The sequence below is a fragment of the Pogona vitticeps genome, chromosome 1 (assembly GCF_051106095.1).
Source record: "Pogona vitticeps strain Pit_001003342236 chromosome 1, PviZW2.1, whole genome shotgun sequence".
NCBI classification, from domain to species: domain Eukaryota; kingdom Metazoa; phylum Chordata; class Lepidosauria; order Squamata; family Agamidae; genus Pogona; species Pogona vitticeps.
The window spans coordinates 88,795,219-88,814,839 of NC_135783.1; the positions used below are offsets into that span (position 1 = coordinate 88,795,219).

General features: G+C 41.2%; 1 protein-coding gene across 1 annotated transcript; it reads left to right on the top strand.

Annotated features, from left to right (window-relative positions):
- The first annotated feature begins 1,018 nt into the window (after positions 1-1,018).
- Positions 1,019-19,621, top strand: SERINC1 (serine incorporator 1). The gene is made up of 10 exons (XM_020794082.3): positions 1,019-1,224; positions 4,377-4,538; positions 5,514-5,674; positions 7,812-7,891; positions 13,656-13,793; positions 14,350-14,519; positions 14,617-14,707; positions 15,726-15,867; positions 15,951-16,181; positions 16,481-19,621. The coding sequence occupies exons 1-10, from the start codon at positions 1,186-1,188 to the stop codon at positions 16,617-16,619; spliced, it is 1,353 nt and encodes a 450-aa protein (XP_020649741.3). The 5' UTR covers positions 1,019-1,185; the 3' UTR covers positions 16,620-19,621.

Consider the following 19,621-nt stretch of genomic DNA (forward strand, 5'->3'; position numbering starts at 1 on the left):
TGGAGGCAAAAAATGTTGAGGCTGAGACTGTCCTACTTTGGGCTCCTTGTGAGAAGGCAAAATTCTCTGGAAAAAATAATAAGGATGGGTAAGGTTGAAAGCAGCAGGAAAAGAGGAAGACCACATACAGGATGGATTAAATCCATAAAAGAACCCACAAGCTAGAGTTTGCAAGAGTTGAGCAGGGCTGCAGAGGACAGATTTTGGAGATTCTTCTTCATAGGGTTGCCATAAAGCAGTGGTGACTTGATGGCACATAAGAAAAACGACACATGCCAAGACAAACTCAGTTACTTATGTTCTTAGGCATCGCCAGAGCAGACCACCAGGCAGAAAAAATTAGAAACAATGAAATTTGCATAATTCTTAGCTGAATTGTTCTTTAGTCTGACTTTTAATTTTTATTATTATTGTTGTTGTTGTTGTTGTTGTGGGAAGGAAGCAGAAAAAAAGGTTGCACTCTAGCCAACGCCAGTACTGGCTTGGAAAAGGCCTTGTGAACTGCTTGCTAGATAGCTCAGCGGTTTAGGCATGGAAGTTGGGAGTTCGATTTTCCACCGAGCCTCCTTGACAGGGGCTGAACGTGATAATCCTTGGGATTCGTTTCAACGCTGCAGTTCTAAAATCATTATTATGAAAGGCCTTGCCATAATCTCATCGTGCACTTCAACACGGCAGTTAAAGAAGAGGGATTACTTTGAATTTGTGCCCGCAAAACTCTCTTTCCCATACTGCTTTCTACCCAAATCTAGAGTTCCGTTTCATACAAAGCACCGAGCCGCATTGATTTGCATTCAGTGGCGTGACAGTTTTTTTAAAAGGGTGAGTGTGTAACGAGAAGATGCTTCTGCCTCATCGTTTTGGGGGAAATCAAACTTTGTTTAATCCTGGATTTCTCTTTTATTTTCTACGGGCCACTAACAAAGTAAGGGTAGAAGAACCCCGAAAGGTGGAGGCGTGTACAACTCTATCAAATGAATCTATGTGTCAAACGGGGCGGCCGCCGTGACGCTACTCCTTCGTCGCCGCCCGCGAAGCCGGAAGTGACGCAGGGCCCTTGTCAACTGACGGTCGCGAGCAAGAGGCGCTGCTAGAGAGAGAGAGTAAACAAGGCTTGGCTACCCGGCCTCGCCGTCTCCATCTTTAAAGGGCCGCCGGGCAAGTCGCCGTCTTTGGAGGACAGACATGGGGGCAGTTTTGGGCCTCTGCTCCATGGCGAGCTGGGTAAATGTGCCGAGTCTCTTCTCGGGAGGGGGGGGGGTCTCGCGGGTTCGTGGGCAGAAAGGAGTGACGGGGTGGCGAAGGTAGAGATGGTCGCTTGTGCAGGAGCGAGAGCATCTTTGTTGGCGCAGGCGCCCTGAGGGGGGGGGCTGTCTGGCAAAACCCCTCACCGGAGCCCGTCCCGCCCTTTTCTCTCTTTTTTTCGTGCGGCAAAGCCGGCTCCGTTCCCCCCCCCCCCCCGGCCATCTTTTCTGCCTTGCCTTTGTTCGAACGGTCCCCCATTTGCTTTTACTTTCTCCAGGCGTCGCCTCCGGTTCTAGTCCGGGGGTTTCCTCCTTCGTGTGAATGCCATCCATATTCTTCTTCCCCCCCCCCTTTCCCACGCCCGTCCATCCTAAGCGGGGCTCCTTTCGTTGCAAAGGACATGAGGCACTTAACAAGCCATCGTTATTAAAATTGTGTTAAGCGAGGGCGTGTGACAGAAATGGCCCCATTTTACCACCGACTTTGCATCTGTCGATCTTCTTTTGCTTTTACAGCGAAGAGATACACACTAGGTCTTTGTGTAGTTGCTTATCTAGATAGTTTTAGACCGTAGTACAGTATATTTTATTTTACCTTCCTAGTTATGCGTACAGCTTTCTATAAAGTCTAGTTCCATTTTATTGTTGCAGCATTGTAACTAAAGCGCCTCTGATGTTCTAACTTAAACATTGTAGCATTAGAGTGCATAACCTCTGAGATTTTAACATTTGCTTCTCCTTAGGAGGTACGATACCTAACAACATTTTGTACTGTTGGTTGTTGTAGGTCTTTCGGGCTGTTTGGCCGTCTTCCGAAGGTTTTTCTTCCTAACGTTTTGCCAGTCTCTGTGGCCGGCATCTTCAGAGGACAGGAGTTAGAACTCTCTCTGTGTTCAAGAATACATTTTGTACTGTCTTATCCTGCAGGAGAACCAGGAATACTATCCCCCCCCCTCAGTTTTTCTGAATAGTGAGCTATTTTAGTAATGCAGCAATTGTCTGGCTTCAGTTTTGTTTCTAGAAAGTGGTTGCAGAAAGGAAGACCTCTCATAACATGGGAATGTTTAAATAGGTTGAGCTTAAGTGGAGCTCAGTTGGAAAATTGGGGTGGGAGTGCTCTGCAGCCCATGGGACTGCTCCATTCACCAGGGGTTGTATCCTCCACTGGCAGAATGCCCAGAACTGGCTTTCAAAACAGGGTGAAATGCATGCACTTTTTAAAAAGCAGACTCTTCTTACGTAAGGTTTTTGGAAACACATTTCTTTTTAAAAACAATGTCCCCCCCCCCCAACATGCTTTGTTTTTTATATCTAGGTGATTTGTTTTTGTGCTATCACTTCATGGTGCAGTAGCAAATTTGGTGGCAGTGGAGACTGAGAGTCACAAAAATGGGAGAGAATATATTGTCCACCTCTTTATTAAGCAATCAGAGAAGTCATCCAAAGCTCTTTTTTTCACATGACACTTGCAGGAGAGGAACTAGTGTTTTCAGGATGTTCTTGGGTTTTTGCCTCAAATCTCAGACTTTAGAGCCTTTTCTCACTTTTACTCAGAACCACCAGTCAATCAGTTTTTCATGTGCAGATACAGCTTGATTACTTCATCAAGACAGTGGGAAGGTAGAGCAAAGATCCACCTCCTTCACAGAATGGCTCTCCCATTCTAGAACAGAAACTGGCAATTTTTCAAGTGATTGTGGTAATAGTAATCAATTAATCTTTTAAACAGAAGAATATTTCTCAGTAGCGGGGGGGGGGGAACCCTCCCCAACACAGGGCATAGCCTTCCCAACATAGGTTTGGCCAAAATGTATTTTGCTTTTCAAGCAGTCCTTATGCAGTCACAACTTGGAAGGTGCTCCAGGAAGTTTTCTTCCCATATCATTAATTGGTGTGTAAAGAATCACTGTGTTCTGAGCATCTTGTTTTCTGTTGTAATGTCATGCTGTAGGGTAGTAAATATGAAGTGGGAACATGAAAAGGGAGGACTGGGACATTCAATACAATATTGCTTAGGTTTTGGCTGACTTCAACTTTAGATGTTCTTGCGGAAATCTGAGAAGCTACTCAGGTCAGGTTGAGAGCTTGCCTTGGAGCTTAAAATCCTTTCAAGTGTGATTGCCAGGTGTAGCTGTATACACTGTATTTTTGTTTGTATTGCGCAATGAAAGAAAAGTTTAATATGTGTTTATATGTTGTGTTCAGGATTACTGTAAGTGAAGTTGGGCTTACCTTTGACTAATGATATTTTAAATTTTTAACTGTACTGTTGTACATCATCCTCAACACTATATTCAGTAGGACAGAAGGTTAACAGCATTTTAGAAATAGCCTAATAATTCACATTCTTTACTACACATGCGGATATAACAACTATTCGAGCAGCATTCTTGCAACAGAGATCTCTGGTTTTAAGATTTGTTGTGTGCTTCTGGGTTGGTGTTTATAGTGCTGATTCAAGAGGCCAATAGTCTCATGTTCAGTTGTGTGTAGATTTTAGCTCAGGAACTCAGTCACTTGAACTAATGACTGACAAGATGAAACAGTACAGGAATAGTGTTTCCAGGTCAATACTATCCTGTTTAGCTTCAGAACTAAAGCCTGAGACAGTGAGTGGGCTGTTGTGATACCACAGAGGAAGAGAAAGCAATTTCTGGGAGGGAGGCCAAATCTATTTCTGCATTTGCTGATTTTGTAACTTGGGGCCCATAATGGTCAGAAACCTGGCTAGCCATGCAATATGGCAGTCCAAAACAGAGAAAATAGATTGCTTTTGCTGAGGTGGTTCAGGCATCAAAATGTGCCTTGATGCCATTTCGGGAGTGGTGTGAATCTTGGATACTTAACACCACACACACAAAAATCAAGCTTTCTATTTCTCCAGTGCTGCTTACTTTAAGCTTTATCTCCCTGTTGGGAGCCCTAGGGAAACATACCAATTCCTTGAGATTTCAGTTAGCAACGTAAGACTAGGTGATCCTATATAGAATAATTCCAAAATATATTTCTGGGATGAAGATGTGATTCTCAAATATTGTGACATCAGAATCATTGATTAACAAAGTAAGTGAATTAACAGATTGTTTTTTCTTGAGCTTTTCTTTATATCCCATCTTCTGCCTCATTTATCAGATACCATGCTTGTGTGGAAGTGCCCCATGTCTACTGTGTCGATGCTGCCCTAGTGGAAATAACTCCACTATAACAAGGGTGGTATATGCACTCTTTTTACTTCTTGGAGTCAGTGTGGCATGTGTGATGCTTATACCAGGAATGGAAGAACAGCTGAAGAAGGTCAGTTTACTCTTCAGACAACTATGGTAGATATTATGTGACATAAGTAGTGCCATTTGGAATTTACTTGGACTATTTATTCTTTTCCGGAGAATCACCTGCTTCAAAACGTCATCTTACACCTTTCATATATAACTAACTTTATCCTGCATTTAGGAAAATTCTAGAATTTTGTATGTATTTTGAGACTTACTAATAAATCTGTTACTTCATTATGACTGTCTTTTAATATAGTCTTTTAATGATTAGCTTAATCCAATGATTCCCAAACTCTTTCTATGCCTTCAATTTCCTGCTGCAGTGCTTCTAGGGAGGAAGTTTCCATAGTGCTTCCTGGAGGTGATAGTCTTGTTGCCCTTTATGTTCTATAGAGCAGGGATCTCCAATCCCCAGCCGTGGCCTTGGCAGGACTGGGCCGCGGAGACAAATCTCACGCCCCCCCCGCCTCCGCATGTACGGATGCATACACACATATATATCATCAACAACAGTGATGATATATATATTTCCAATATATATTTGGAAATTAAACATTTCCTAATTTTGTAGTTAGCCTCCCACAGCTCACATGTAATCCCTTTCATTGTCAGGAAGTCATGGTATGGGAGGTGGAAGTCTTTAAGTTCCAAAAACTACTGCTGCCAGGATAACTTTTGGTAATTAAAAACTTCTTCCTCACAGCTCCCATGGCTTCCTAATGATGAAAGGAATTGCATAGGAACCTCAGGGCAGAAGTAGGAAATGTTTAAATTAAAATTAAAAAATCACAGCTGCTGCTGACCTTATCAGCCTTATACAGCAGTTGCTTGAACAGTATTTCAGCCATTATTTTAAAACTTGCAGAATAAGAGGACCCAGATTTGTACAGATTTCAAGTTGCAAACAGATGTTGAAATAATCGTGTCATATCTATGACAAGGTAATAGTCTGTATTCTTCATTGATAAGCATTAATACATCATGCTGTTTGTTACAGATTCCAGGGTTTTGTGATAGCCATGTGGATTGTGATATTCTAGTAGGATACAAAGCAGTGTACCGGGTGTGCTTTGGAATGGCCATGTTCTTCCTCTTGTTCTCATTATTGATGATCAAGGTGAAGAGCAGCAGTGATCCACGTGCAGCAGTACACAATGGGTAAGTAGAATATAACTAGTATGTTGCTGTGTAGTAGTACCTTTATGAGTCAATCTGATGAAAAGGAAGTACTTTACAACTACAAGTTTACAACATAATCAGAACTCATGTAAATTTGAACAGTTACGAACAATCCAGGTACGTAAATATCTTGCTAAATACTGCAAGGTGGAAGATCTTCACATGTCAATTTAACATTCTGACCACTAAATATTGGGGCCAGATAAAATTATTTGAAACCTCTTCGGGAAGACAGCCAGGCATTTGGAACATAGTTACCATCAGAAATATCAGAGTCGGGTATCTCTTAAGGACCAGGGTTGACTAAAGAGCCTGCTAGCTTTTAAATTCCTGAACTGCCTTTTTCTAGTGTCTGTTTAATATTCAGAATACTAGACCTGGGGATGGATTAAATTAAAGCAAGTGTTTTATTTCTGGTAGGAGGCTGCTGCCTGCACACAATGCTTCCTAATATAGGTCTGTGACAGCATGCCAGCTACATTGCTTCTGTTTTAACCAAATCACAGATTAGGGCATTTAGGAGAACACTAGAGGTTGCACCATGTAGGCCACAAATACCAAGGGCAGAGACTGTCTAAGAAAAGAAAATGTCAGTATGCCATTTTTGGAATAGTTCCAAGAATGCCTCTCAATATGTCTTTGCAAGTATGTATAGTGCTGAAGAGGACACTATTGACAGGGCCATGGAGAGGATACTATTGCAAAAAGTTGAATGGAGAAATACATGAATGAAATCGTCCCATGGATTTCTAGTTGAAAGGGTTAAGGACCTCACAGTCAGATTGTTTTCCTTGGAACCTGATCTTGTTGCCGAAGTACATCTCCCATGGCCTTCTTATCAATTCCATAAGAGATTACTTGAGAGGCATTCATTTCCCACTTAATCCTACTTGAATAGTTCAGTATAAATAGAGATCTTTACCCTGTTTTTGTAAGTGTAATTATCTCTATTTATTGGTGAGGCCTAATTTGTCTATGAAAGTGAGTGGTCTTCATGTCATTGAAAAAATGTTTAATGAAATAGCTCAAGTATGTTGCTGTAGGAAAGGAATTGAAAATACGGCAGTACTTATTGTATTTCTATTGTGCAAAGTTGTGTTTATTCTACGTACAGAGCATCATCTGGTAGTCCTGTCATTGAAATTATGCCACCGAGCTGCAAAAGACAAGCTGCAATCCTTGGGCACCTGATTATTTTAAACAGAGGCTTAAGCAGTTCAGAATAGATACTGATGTGTGAACATGCTAGAAATTTCCTACATTATGGCTAATCTGGAATAAAACAGAATTTTTTTTCCTGCTTCAAAACACTAGAACCCATAGAATTATGAGAATTTCAGGATTCATGAACACAAAAGAGAGTATTTCTTCTCACAAGACACAATTCATTACAGTATGATGTTGTGGTGGCCCTGCAAGGGTGCCCAAGTTTTGTCAAGTTTACAAACAAATCCTGAAGACATAGCTCTTAGTCATGAAAAGTAAAACTTCAGTGCATAGCAGTGTTCTGTTAATTTTAATTTTTAGAGTGTAAATTTGTTTAAGTCCTTTGTTGCCTTGGGGCCCTCGTGTTATCTTGAGAGGAAATTTAGAAATCATTAAAAAAAGTCTATACACTCACAGTCCATTTTTCTCTCTAAGAATGTGTATTTTGTTCTATCCATCCAACAACCCTGCTGGAATAGGTTCCTATTTTATTGGCTAAGGGTTACAGCACCTTGTAGACTTAATAAGGAGAGGATATCATGCTGTTTGGTCCATTAACCATTTGTGGCTGAGTGTAACACCCAAAATTACCATTCTGTGGCATTTACGGCTGAACTAAGGTATTTGAAATTCAGTGTCTCTTCATTTTTGGAGTTCAACATTAAAACCCAGAAACCAACATGGGAACATATATGAAAGGGTGTTTCTGTCTAGATCTGTTGGTATCTGTTGAATACATATTATGTTCTTGCTTTTTCTGTGCATGTGAAATGAATTATAGTATGTTAATACTGTTGCTGTAGTTAATGAAAATTGTATACAGTATTATTTTGAATTTTTGAAAATACACAATTTTAAAATATTGTCATTATCCTGACTTTGGAATTGTGATTATTCCTTTCCTCTTCAGATTCTGGTTCTTCAAATTTGTCATAGCAGTTGCAATTACAGTTGGAGCATTTTTCATACCAGAGGGACCCTTTACAACAGGTAAGATTGCAACAAACAGAAAGTATCTAATAGCTTTCTGCAATAGTGTTGAAATCTTACTGTCACTGTTTTTGTTTTGACTTCTCACATCGGAGGAAGTGACTACATCTTTGGTTGAATGCGTTCAATACTTGTTTCCAACTAACATATAACTTTATTTACCTATGCTTATCCTTTGTATCCATATCTTTGTGCTTCACCGTTGTCAGTTTTAAGTTTATAACTCTTTTGAGAGCACACATTACCCCTTCCTAGGTCTTCAGATTAAAAGATATACCGTATTTTTCGCACCATAAGACGCACTTTTTCCCCACAAAACGGGGGTGCAAAGTCTTTGCGTCTTATGGAGTGAAGGAAACATTATATTTTCCTGTTTTCTTCTCCTAAAAAAATTGGTGCGTCTTATGGAAAGGTGTTGTTACATACAGCACTGATGTTACCTGTCTGTCATGGGTTTGGAGGGAAAGTTCCATCCTATGGGGAGTGGAAGGCGGGACATCAGGAGGAGGGGCTGTACTGTATATATATGTGGAGCGTGTGGGAAGAAGAGGAGAAGCTGGGAAGAAGAAGCTTGAGTGGGAGTCTGTGTGTCAGACAGGGTACTACTGTGTGTCAGACAGTACCAACCTGATAGGTTCAGGTGTCTGTATGGTTAGCCAGGACTGATAGGTTCAGGGTCTGTGCTTCAAGTTAAGGGTTCTGTGTGAACCAAACTGTGTGTATGTATGATTGAGACTAAGCCACGTTACTGTATCTTATTCACCTGATCATTTTATTTTCCCTGTGTGTTGTTTAAATAAACCTTATTCCTTTATTTGTTAAAAATCCATCCCTGGTCTGTGTGACTTCTTATAGGGAATGGTTGGTGGCAGCTTAGTGAAACTGTGGCATATCCCAGTAGGTCTGGGTTTGTCACATTGATTGGTGTCCAGCGTGTGGGATACGACTGGTCCAGTTGTCCAGTGGTACAGCAAAGCCTTGGCAAGTGTGCCCAGAGCAAGGGGGGTCTAGTCAGGGACAATCTGAGAGCACGTAGGTAATCTTCTAGGTGTACCTCACGGGGAGGTGCGCTAGTAGAAGAACGTGTAACTTCAGATTGGGGACTAGATTAGGGAGCTCTGAGGCAGCCTGTTTTGGCGGGAAAAAAGCTGAGGCAAAACTGTGTAGTAGCAGTGATCTAGCCTGTCTGCTGAGAGGCCTAGCAGAGGGGGGTAGACTCTGGCTCGCAACTGTTGCAAGTTAGTGCTGAAGAACAGCAGTAATCTATAGAAAGCTGGTTCTGAGGCAAAAGAAAAAAAAAGTGGTCGCTTTATTTTGAGGCTTGACTTTTGAAAGCAGCCTGTTCTGAGGGGGGATTATGCCCTTGACTCGAAGCCAAATGGCAGAAATGGGTGAAGTGAAAGACCCCCAGGTTGACCAAGGTTCTGAGGATGAATTTGGCTCAGTGCAGGGTGACAGCACGGGAGAACAGAACCCAGAACTCAGAAAATTACTCCTAGCCCAACAGTATGAACTGAGGGTGAGGGAAATGGAGGAAAGGGAAAGAGAGAAACAGAGGCAATTTGAGTTAGAGAGAGAGAGAATGGAAAGAGCAGAAAGATTGGAGAGAGAGAAAATGGCATTTGAGTTAAGAAAATTGGAACTGATGAATCAGAACAATAATAACAATAGAGATTCTGAGGGGGGCCAATTGTCTAAGACTGACCTGAAGAAATTCCCTGTGTACCACAAGGGAGATTGTCCTGAAGTGTTCTTTTCCCTAGTGGAAAGAGCGTTTGTGGACTTCTCAGTAAGGGAAACTGAGAAGATGACCATTATGCGATCTTTAATCAGTGGCAGCCTGGCCGAAGTCTATTCAGAGATGCCAGAGGAACTGATGAAAGATTTTGCAGAGTTTAAAAAACTGGTGTTTGCCAGACATGGGATAAATGCGGAACAGCTGAGGCAAAGATTCAGGTCAATCACCAAGAAACCAGAGCAGACTTTTACCCAAGTGGGGGCCCAATTGGTGAGGCTGCTAGAGAAATGGCTATCTCAGGAGGGGACAGAGACCTTTCAGCAGCTCAAAGACTTGATAGCGCTGGAACAGTTTTATTCAGTCCTCCATGGGGAACTGAAGTTCCAGGTGAGGGAAAGGAAACCTAGATCTGTGGCCGAAGCGGCCGAGATCGCAGATTTTATTTACCAGATAAGAAAGCCCTTAGGTGAGGAGAAATCTGTAGGAAAACCCAAAGAAACCTACAGCAAGTACTCTCAGGGACCAGGGAAAAGCCAGCAAGGGGGAGGGGCCCATGGTGAAGGGAAGCCCTCAGACATGAAACCAAGACCTCAGATTTTGGAGGGAAAACCAAAACAAGATGAGAAAGACTCAAAATATAGCAGAAAATGTTATTTCTGTCAGGGAAAGGGCCATCTAATCTCAGAGTGTGAGAAATTAAAGCAGCTAAAAGGAATTGTGCCTCAGGATTCAAGTGGAACCAAGCCAAAAGCTGTGTTCTATGTCCAGAAAGAGCAAAGCTCCTTGTCACTGAGGGAGCCTGTTGCCATGGCTACTCAATCTGGAACAGTTACATCTGCTGATCAGGCTGAGGAAAATGGTCCTCTGGTGGAGGTCAAGCGCTGCTTGCTCGTGAGAACAGATTCTCAGTTGTTTGAAACGGCAGGGGTGGACGTAGGAATACTTGACCATCAGTATCGGGGGTTGAGGGACACTTGTTCCCAGGTGACCCTGTGCCATCCAGATATTATTCCTAGGGAATATATAATCCCAAATGAGAGCATGAAGGTGGCAGGGATTGAGGGGCAGGTGATCTCACTGCCAGTAGCGGAGGTACCTGTGAACTTTCAAGGCTGGAGGGGAGTTTGGCGGCTAGCGATTTCATCGACTCTGCCAGCAGCCGTGCTCGTGGGAAATGACCTGGCTGAACATGTGAAACGGGTGCTAGTGATTACACGTTCACAAGCCACCACGGGGACAGTTCAGGGGGGTAATGATGAGCCAGAGACGGAAGCAAAGGGGAGTTCAGAAGCTGTGGTGGAAACCTTAACCACAGACAGACGATTTGGCCAAGAGCAAAAGGCAGACGCCACTCTCCAAAAGTGTTTTGAACAGGTGACTGACGCCCAGCTAACACCTGAAACCCCAGTGAGATTTCTAGAGAAAAAGGGGATTTTATATAGAGAGACCCTGAGGAATATCTCAAAAGGGGGAGGTGGGATCAGAAGTCAGCTAGTGGTACCTGAAAAGTATCGCCCCACGATCTTACAAAGGGGGCACTCTGACATGTTTGCTGCGCACTTAGGGGTGAACAAAACACAGCAGAGAATCACACAGAATTTTTACTGGCCTGACATAGGGAAGCAGATTAGGGAGTTCTGTAAACAATGTGATGTGTGTCAAAGGCAGGGGAATAGCCGCGACAGGACCAAAGCAAAGTTGTGCCCTTTGCCTGTGATTGACACTCCGTTCAAATGCATAGGGGTGGATATTGTGGGACCTTTGCCCAAGGCCACAAAGAGGGGGAACAGGTTCATTCTCACCATTGTGGACCATGCCACAAGGTACCCTGAAGCCATTCCCTTGACTAACATTGAAACTAACACAGTGGCAGATGCCTTGGTGGGGTATATGTCCAGGATGGGATTTGCCTCAGAAATAATCACAGATTTGGGCGCATCGTTCACATCGAAGCTCATGAAACGGTTATGGCAAATCTGTGGAATTAAGCACAAGGAAACCACTGCCTATCACCCTGAAAGTAATGGGTTAACCGAGAAGTTCAATGGGACTCTAATGCGCATGATTAGGGCTTACTTGGCAGAGAATCCAAACAATTGGGACCAGAAGCTGCAATCCCTTTTGTTTGCTTATCGATCAGTGCCACAAGCCAGTACCGGGTTCAGTCCGTTTGAACTTTTATTTGGGAGAAGGGTGAAAGGGCTCCTTGATTTGATCAAACAAAATTGGGAGCAGATCACCCAGGATGACCCACAAGATGTGGTGACATATATAGACACCTTGATGAATGACCTAAAGAGAAACCTAGAGCTAGCAGCAGAGAACCGGCAAGCTCAAAAGGTCAGAAAGAAAGCTTGGGATGACCAGGAAGGCAGGGAGAGGCACTTTAACCCAGGGGAGGGAGTGCTTTGGCCTAGGCCCTGCAAAGAGGACAAACTGCAGCTGGGTAGCCCAGAAATAAAATACTTGGGTCACATAGTAGGGGGAGGAGTGATAAAACCCCTAGAGGCCAAGATAGAAGCTGTTCGTGATTGGCCCAGACCCAACACCAAGAAAAAGGTCAAATCATTTCTTGGGTTGGTGGGCTACTACAGAAAGTTCATCCCGAGGTTTAGCGAGATAGCGACTCCGCTGACCGATCTGACGAGGAAGAAGACTGATGACCGCATCCCGTGGACCAGCGACTGTGAGGAGGCGTTCCAGAGGTTGAGGGAGGCCCTCATCAATTATCCAGTGCTGCGTGCTCCAGACTTCGACCGGGAGTTCATCATCTACACCGATGCGTCTAACAGCAGGGTAGGAGCAGTTCTTTGCCAGGAGGATGAGAATGGTGACCAGCATCCAGTGTCCTACCTGAGTAGGAAACTCCAGAAAGGTGAGAGACATTTGGCAACCGTGGAAAAGGAGTGCCTGGCCATAGTCTACGCGATCCAGAAGGCCAAGCCTTACATCTGGGGAAGACATTTTATTCTGTGCACTGACCATTCACCACTGCAATGGTTAAAGACAATGAAAACCCACAATAGTAAACTTATGAGGTGGGCTTTAAATCTGCAAGACTATGACTTTGAAGTGAAGGTGGTCAGAGGGTCAGTGAACTGTGTTGCTGACGCCTTGTCAAGAAGACCTGAAGAATGAAGACGGCGAAAGAAACATGGACTATGTATATATTTTGATGACAAAAAGTCAAATGTGTCTGTTTATTAAACATGTTGGTTTGTATGAATAAAGGTAACTTGATGTATTGGTAATGGTAAATGTTTAAATGCCTAATAAGTGTAAGTATAAGTAAGTATGGTATTGTATGTTATTATATGACTGTTTTTGTTTGTTTTGGGTCCAGGTTGTTTTTTGGTGAAAAGCACCTTAGCTTTCCCCCTACAAAACAACTTATAAAGAGGGGAGGTGTTACATACAGCACTGATGTTACCTGTCTGTCATGGGTTTGGAGGGAAAGTTCCATCCTATGGGGAGTGGAAGGCGGGACATCAGGAGGAGGGGCTGTACTGTATATATATGTGGAGCGTGTGGGAAGAAGAGGAGAAGCTGGGAAGAAGAAGCTTGAGTGGGAGTCTGTGTGTCAGACAGGGTACTACTGTGTGTCAGTCAGTACCAACCTGATAGGTTCAGGTGTCTGTATGGTTAGCCAGGACTGATAGGTTCAGGGTCTGTGCTTCAAGTTAAGTGTTCTGTATGAACCAAACTGTGTGTATGTATGATTGAGACTAAGCCACGTTACTGTATCTTATTCACCTGATCATTTTATTTTCCCTGTGTGTTGTTTAAATAAACCTTATTCCTTTATTTGTTAAAAATCCATCCCTGGTCTGTGTGACTTCTTATAGGGAATGGTTGGTGGCAGCTTAGTGAAACTGTGGCATATCCCAGTAGGTCTGGGTTTGTCACAGGTGTGTCTTATGGAGCGAAAAATACCGTAGTGATAGTTATGTCGGTCAATAATAAGAATTTGAATCTGAGAAGCCAATTTCTTTATGCAAAATTAATTTGTTGACTTTTCCCCCTTAGTATGGTTTTATGTAGGCATGGCTGGGGCTTTCTGCTTCATTCTTATCCAGCTGGTTTTACTTATTGATTTTGCCCATTCATGGAATGAATCCTGGGTTGAAAAAATGGAAGAAGGAAACTCGAGATGCTGGTATGCAGGTATGCTGTGGTGGTGATTTAGCTTTGAAAGGTTTGTTAAAACCAAGATATGTGAGAGCTCATTTCTGAGCTCTAAAAGTTAGGGACCACAGTTTCTTTTCACTCTTTTATTTTGTGGACATGGGGGCGGAGCATAGTAGGATTGTCATGGCTGCTGCTCGCATGCAGCCTTCCCCCTTGGCATCCCAGGTTAGAGTTGGTTCAGCCCTCAGATAGAAAATTTGGGTTTTGCATTCCCCACCCTTATCCTAACAGTATGAAAACATCATTCACTTAATGGGGATCTTGGTTCTTTGTATGTTTATTTGGTAATGTAATAAGTGCATGCTATCTTTTGTGAACCGTCACTTCACCAAATCTTCTATAGACAATACTAATCTTTACCATAGTCTCTCGAGACTGAAGGATGCCTATGAATACTAATCTAGCTATCCTATTAGGTTTATTCATTGGCAACTGGTGTTGTTTAGGATTTTTTATAAAGTTAGATACTAGTAAAACCTGTTTCAAGTGTAATAATAAAACCCTGAATCACCTTGTGTTTGCTTCCTCTCAGCTCTGCTGTCTGCCACTGCTCTGAACTACCTTCTCTCTTTGGTGGCAGTTGTCCTGTTTTATATTTATTATACTCACCCAGAAGGCTGCTCTAATAATAAGGCCTTCATCAGTGTCAATATGCTGCTATGTATTGGAGCATCTGTAATGTCCATTTTGCCTAAAATTCAGGTAATGAGATGATATTTTGTGAATAATTTGCCTGAGAGTCAAGTCTCTGCTTCTGTTGAATTGTTGCTTTATTGTTTTTCTTCATCTCTGTATGTAGGAATCACAACCAAGATCTGGATTGTTGCAGTCATCTGTGATTACAGTTTATACAATGTATCTAACTTGGGCAGCAATGACGAATGAGCCAGGTAAGAAGATTAAATGATCTTGTAAAAGTTTTCTTTATGGAATATTATGATCCAAAAACAGCTATAGAAAAAGCCTTTCATCTTATTGTTCTTACCTTGCTTTGTTGCAGAAAATCAAACTAACCAGATTTCTCTGTAGAAGAGAGTTAGCTGGGAAATTCTCTGAAAGTAGCTTTCAGCTTACCCTTTATTCTTCTTTGTGTTACACCAAATGCAGAACAAAATTCTGTTACATAACATTGCACCTGGTGCAAAGTGGATTGAGCACCAGAAGCATTTAACTTATGCTAACTAAAAGCTTCATATCCTCCCATTTTAGGTTCTGAGGCTCTCTCAGACTCCTTTTTGCCCCAGAGAAGCCTTTGGGAGTCAAAAATCACCACCAGATTGGTGGTTGTGGTTCCACCCAGGCAGTGATGATCCTGCAGTAGTTTTTGACTCTAGCCTCACTGTTGGAATTTGCTCTCTTGATCTGGCAGTGAGCACCAAACTTTTAGTCCCTATTCTGTGACCTGATGTCATTTTAAGTGTCATGCCATTACACACTTAGTCTTCTATGTACTCTTTCTTCATTTTGGAGTGTGTGCACTCATCCTCTCTAATACTTTAGTGATGCTCCTTCATAATTGTATAGTAGTGAGGATATGTTCATTCTTCCATTAAACTGATTTGAGGATATTACTTGATTATGTGATTAATATTGCTGCAGTACTAAGAAAAAAGCCCTGTGCCTTGCAACAAAGGACATTTGTATGGAAAGGCACTAGACGTGTCTAATTGAAATACTGTAGCTCTGTAATAAGTAAGGGGAGAAAGGCAACTGATAAGTGTGTAGAAGATGACCACTTCTATGAACATTTAATGTTACACGGGCATTATTTATGCTGAATCTTGTTACTTGTATCATAAGGAATGATTTTGTTTCTAAATACAAATTGATCTTCAGAGAGAAATACTTGTTCCTTTATTAGTTCAGAACATTCTGACTTTCAGTTTCTTGTGTTTTTAACTACTCTAGACAGACAATGCAATCCAAGCTTGCTGAACATAATTGGATATAATTCCACAAGCATACCAAGCAAAGGGCAGTTTGTCCATTGGTGGGATGCCCAAGGGATAGTGGGACTCATCCTCTTCTTACTGTGTGTTCTCTACTCAAGGTGAGAAAAATTTTGGAATTCATTTTACAGTTTTACTTGTCCAAATTGTACAGATAATGACATTGCTCATTTTTTGACGGCAGCATTCGGACATCCAATAACAGTCAGGTGAACAAATTGACGCTCACCAGTGATGAATCAACCCTGATAGAAGATGGCCTTCCTAGAAGTGAAGGCTCGCTTGATGATGGTGATGAATTCCATCGTGCTGTTGATAACGAGAGAGATGGAGTCACTTATAGTTACTCATTCTTCCACTTCATGCTCTTTCTTGCCTCACTTTACATCATGATGACCTTAACCAATTGGTACAGGTATGTAGAATTTACAGAACATTATGGAACAATTTTACTTTATCTTTCGACTACATTAGCAGATTATCACTATATTGGTTCTGATGGTGCTGATCACCTGTAGGGGTGGGAGAGAGAAAGAGAAGACTTCTGAGGATAAGGTTATCCTACTGATTCACATGGGATGAGGGGTGGAACATGATAATCAGGCAAAGGCAGCTTCCACAAGCAAGCTTTAAATTGTGATCTCTAGGTAAAATATAGTTACTTGTTCTCACAAATGATAAACTATTCTTGTCTTCTTCTCCCCTCTTTCTTAGTCCCAATCCCACTTCTGAATATATGACCAGTACGTGGCCATCTGTGTGGGTTAAGATATCTTCCAGCTGGATTGGTATTGTCCTCTACGTATGGACTCTCGTGGCTCCACTTGTTCTTACAAACCGTGAATTTGACTAATCTGTGCATTTCATCTGAAAGCTTTTATTTTGTTCTGTTGCTTATTTAGAGCTAACAGTATTCCCTACTAAGATGTAATTGTAAATATATGTGTGTTCTATCTGTATACTTTATTCTGTCCTTGTTCTGCATGGTTACTTTAAGATCATGTTATCTTGCCATTTCAATGACTGTTTTCTAGTTGAGGATAAAGATAAGGATAAAGATAACAATAAGGATTGCTAGATTCAGGACCAAGCCAAACATGATAGCAACAGTTTTATGGGTTGCATTTGACATAATGCTAGTGGAAAAGGTTTGAGAGATGAGTTTGGTCCACTAGTGTTTTCGTGTTCTGCCAATGGTTGTGCAAATGCTAATGGGTCAGTGTAATGAAGTCATGAAAGCACTTGTTTGATGGCATGTGCAAGTGCTTACAGAGTCAAAAAACTGGATTTGGCACTTGTGCAAGGAAGAAAATGAAGCTTCTACAAGCAGTAAAAGGTTTTTGCTTGCTGATCAGTGCCATTAGATGTCACCCAGTGTGTTTTAAGCACACATTCGTTTTCAGGGAGAGAATCTGATTCTTAAAAGCAGAAGGGGATACACAGGTGATAAGTTCAGAACTTTCTTGCCTACTGTTCATCTCTATTCAGCACACTTTTTCTCTCTTTCAATATTTTTCTTCTGTCTGGAGCTTTGCTACTGGAAATAGGGCACAGTAGGGAAATGGATTAACATATGTTAAAACACAGGATAGAGAATTTGATTTTTGTCAGTGCTGTGTCTTTATATATATATATTTAAGATAATGTTCTTCACTGTTGCTTTGTACATGATGAACACATTTTTGTTAAAACACAGACAGCTGGCAGTCTTATCTGCAGTGGCTTGTATTGCTAGATACTAGAACTAAAATAGGGCTCCCCTCTTTAAATAGATAACAGAAAAGGCAGTCTCAATTTTTGTGATCTTTCAAAGAGAGAACTGAAAATCCGAAGAAGGCAACTGCTATTTCAAAGATCACATTATCACTATTAATTTTCTTGTTTAATATAGCTGAAGCAGATAATATATCAGCACCAATCTATTGGACATTTCTCTCCACTTTTTTTTCCAAGGAAACTTTACTGGGAACAGTGGAAGGTGATTTTCTTTTTATCTCAGCCCTCTCCCAAGGGAACCCTGATCTTTCCGAGAAATTTACTTGTCATGAAAGAATACCATACATTACTAAATAAATAAACCCCACATATGAACAGCTTACCCCCTATTACGTACTGCTAGATCACATTTGAATTTGTAATAAGTGAAAAAAAGATAGATTAAAAGTTTTATTAATATATGTAAACAGGCCAAGATCTGAGAGTCAAATATTTGCAGTTGTAATCAGATGGAAGGGAGGGCTGCAAGGAGTGTTAGAAGTTAGCTAGGGATATCTTTGACAGTCTTCTTGTCTTGATCGCAGAGGACAACTTTTAATAGTTGTTACAGTGTTACCTGTATATTGGTACAAGATTAAGGTCAGTTTAGCAAGACAAAAGAAAGCTGAGGGAATTGGGACTAAACAGAGCCCAAGAAAGACAGTTAGTAGCTCTTAGCATTAAAGACGATCTGGCGATGATTGAGAATCAAGTACCAGGAGTGTGTTATGGTTTGGCTAACTTTATAGTTGAATTATAAGAGCTGTGAATTTCAGTTTGCTGAATGGCTACTCGTAAAGTGGCCAGGAACATTGGAGTGTTAGATGTAATAATGAGTCTTAGCTAGTGAAACAACAGAGCAAGAACTGGGACAAGTAAGCAGATAAAATCTAGAACTGTGATGCTATATGAAAATTTGGTGTGTATATGTTTTTAAGCCAGTAAGGCAACATTTCTGTTGAGAGCCTTGTGCAGGTGTCACTTAAGATTGGTAGGAACTAGTGTTTTGTAGAATAAGAAAACAAAAACAGCCTCTTGTATCCTGTGGAATGATCTGGTTTCTGAACTTGTAGACTTGTCTAAGTTACATAGGCAGTATTAAAAGAATGTGAACAGCAGTATACAGTATGTTTTAAAATTGGACTTGAAATTGTTAGAAACTCACATTAACTTGAGAAATGAATTATGACACCATTCAGACCATAATTGCTTTTTTAAAAAGTTGAGTGTAATTTTACTCTTAATAATACATGGTTTTAGATATGTTTCATTTTCATATCCATCAAGATTTTTTTTAAAAAAACTTAACACATGAAAGTGTATTGTGCTCGTACTAATTACAAGAAACTGGAACTGAGGCTTGGAGTGAGTTATTTACTGCTGTTAACCATAGTGTAGTGCGCTATATCCCATGCCAACAAAATAGGCCTCAAACACCAGTGTTTTTGGGTGGGGAATGGGATAAAGAGTAGTTACTATTTTATGCCCCATTCTAGATAATGCCCGTTCCTTGAGTGATGAATTTCTAGCTTAGGTTGCAAATCAGGAAAAGTTCTGCTCGTCCTCTCATTAATGATCTTTCAGGATAAGTTTCCTATTGATATTTTCTGCTAAAAAAATCCTTTCATTTTATAGCTGATGAAGTGAACTACCAAGATGTAACAGATTTTTTTTGTCCCCAGTTTTAGAAAACATTACCTATTTTATGCTTTCAGCCTTATATAGTGCTGCTGCTAGTGCTTTGTATCTGTTGCTGGCAGAAGACTTACATGCAGAAAATCCTACTCTGGATACTATGATATCTGTTTGTAATTTTGTGTGTTCTGAATGTCTGTGTTTTGCAGCTTTAAATTGAAATATTTTGCACCAGCTGGAGGATTGTCCAGCTGGGAGACAACCAGCTATTTCTGCTTCAGCCTCTTTAAGCTGCTGTGCACTTTTGTTATTAATATTCATTTTATTTTAAAATCTGTTTGGAACAGGCATTGTATGTATTGAAAGACTAGCTGAATTCAGCATGAATGCAGTTTGAAGGTAATTTAAATGTTTAGTCACCTGAAATGTGTATGCTGTTATCAATAAACATTCACATGAGAAAGA

Excerpts from the sequence above, each read along its gene's own strand:
- SERINC1 (XM_020794082.3), top strand. The coding sequence starts at position 1,186 with ATGGGGGCAGTTTTGGGCCTCTGCTCCATGGCGAGCTGG. Across the intron at positions 1,225-4,376 it reads TCTGCTCCATGGCGAGCTGG|ATACCATGCTTGTGTGGAAG; the intron begins GTAAATGTGCCG and ends CTCATTTATCAG. Across the intron at positions 15,868-15,950 it reads CTGTGTGTTCTCTACTCAAG|CATTCGGACATCCAATAACA; the intron begins GTGAGAAAAATT and ends TTTTGACGGCAG.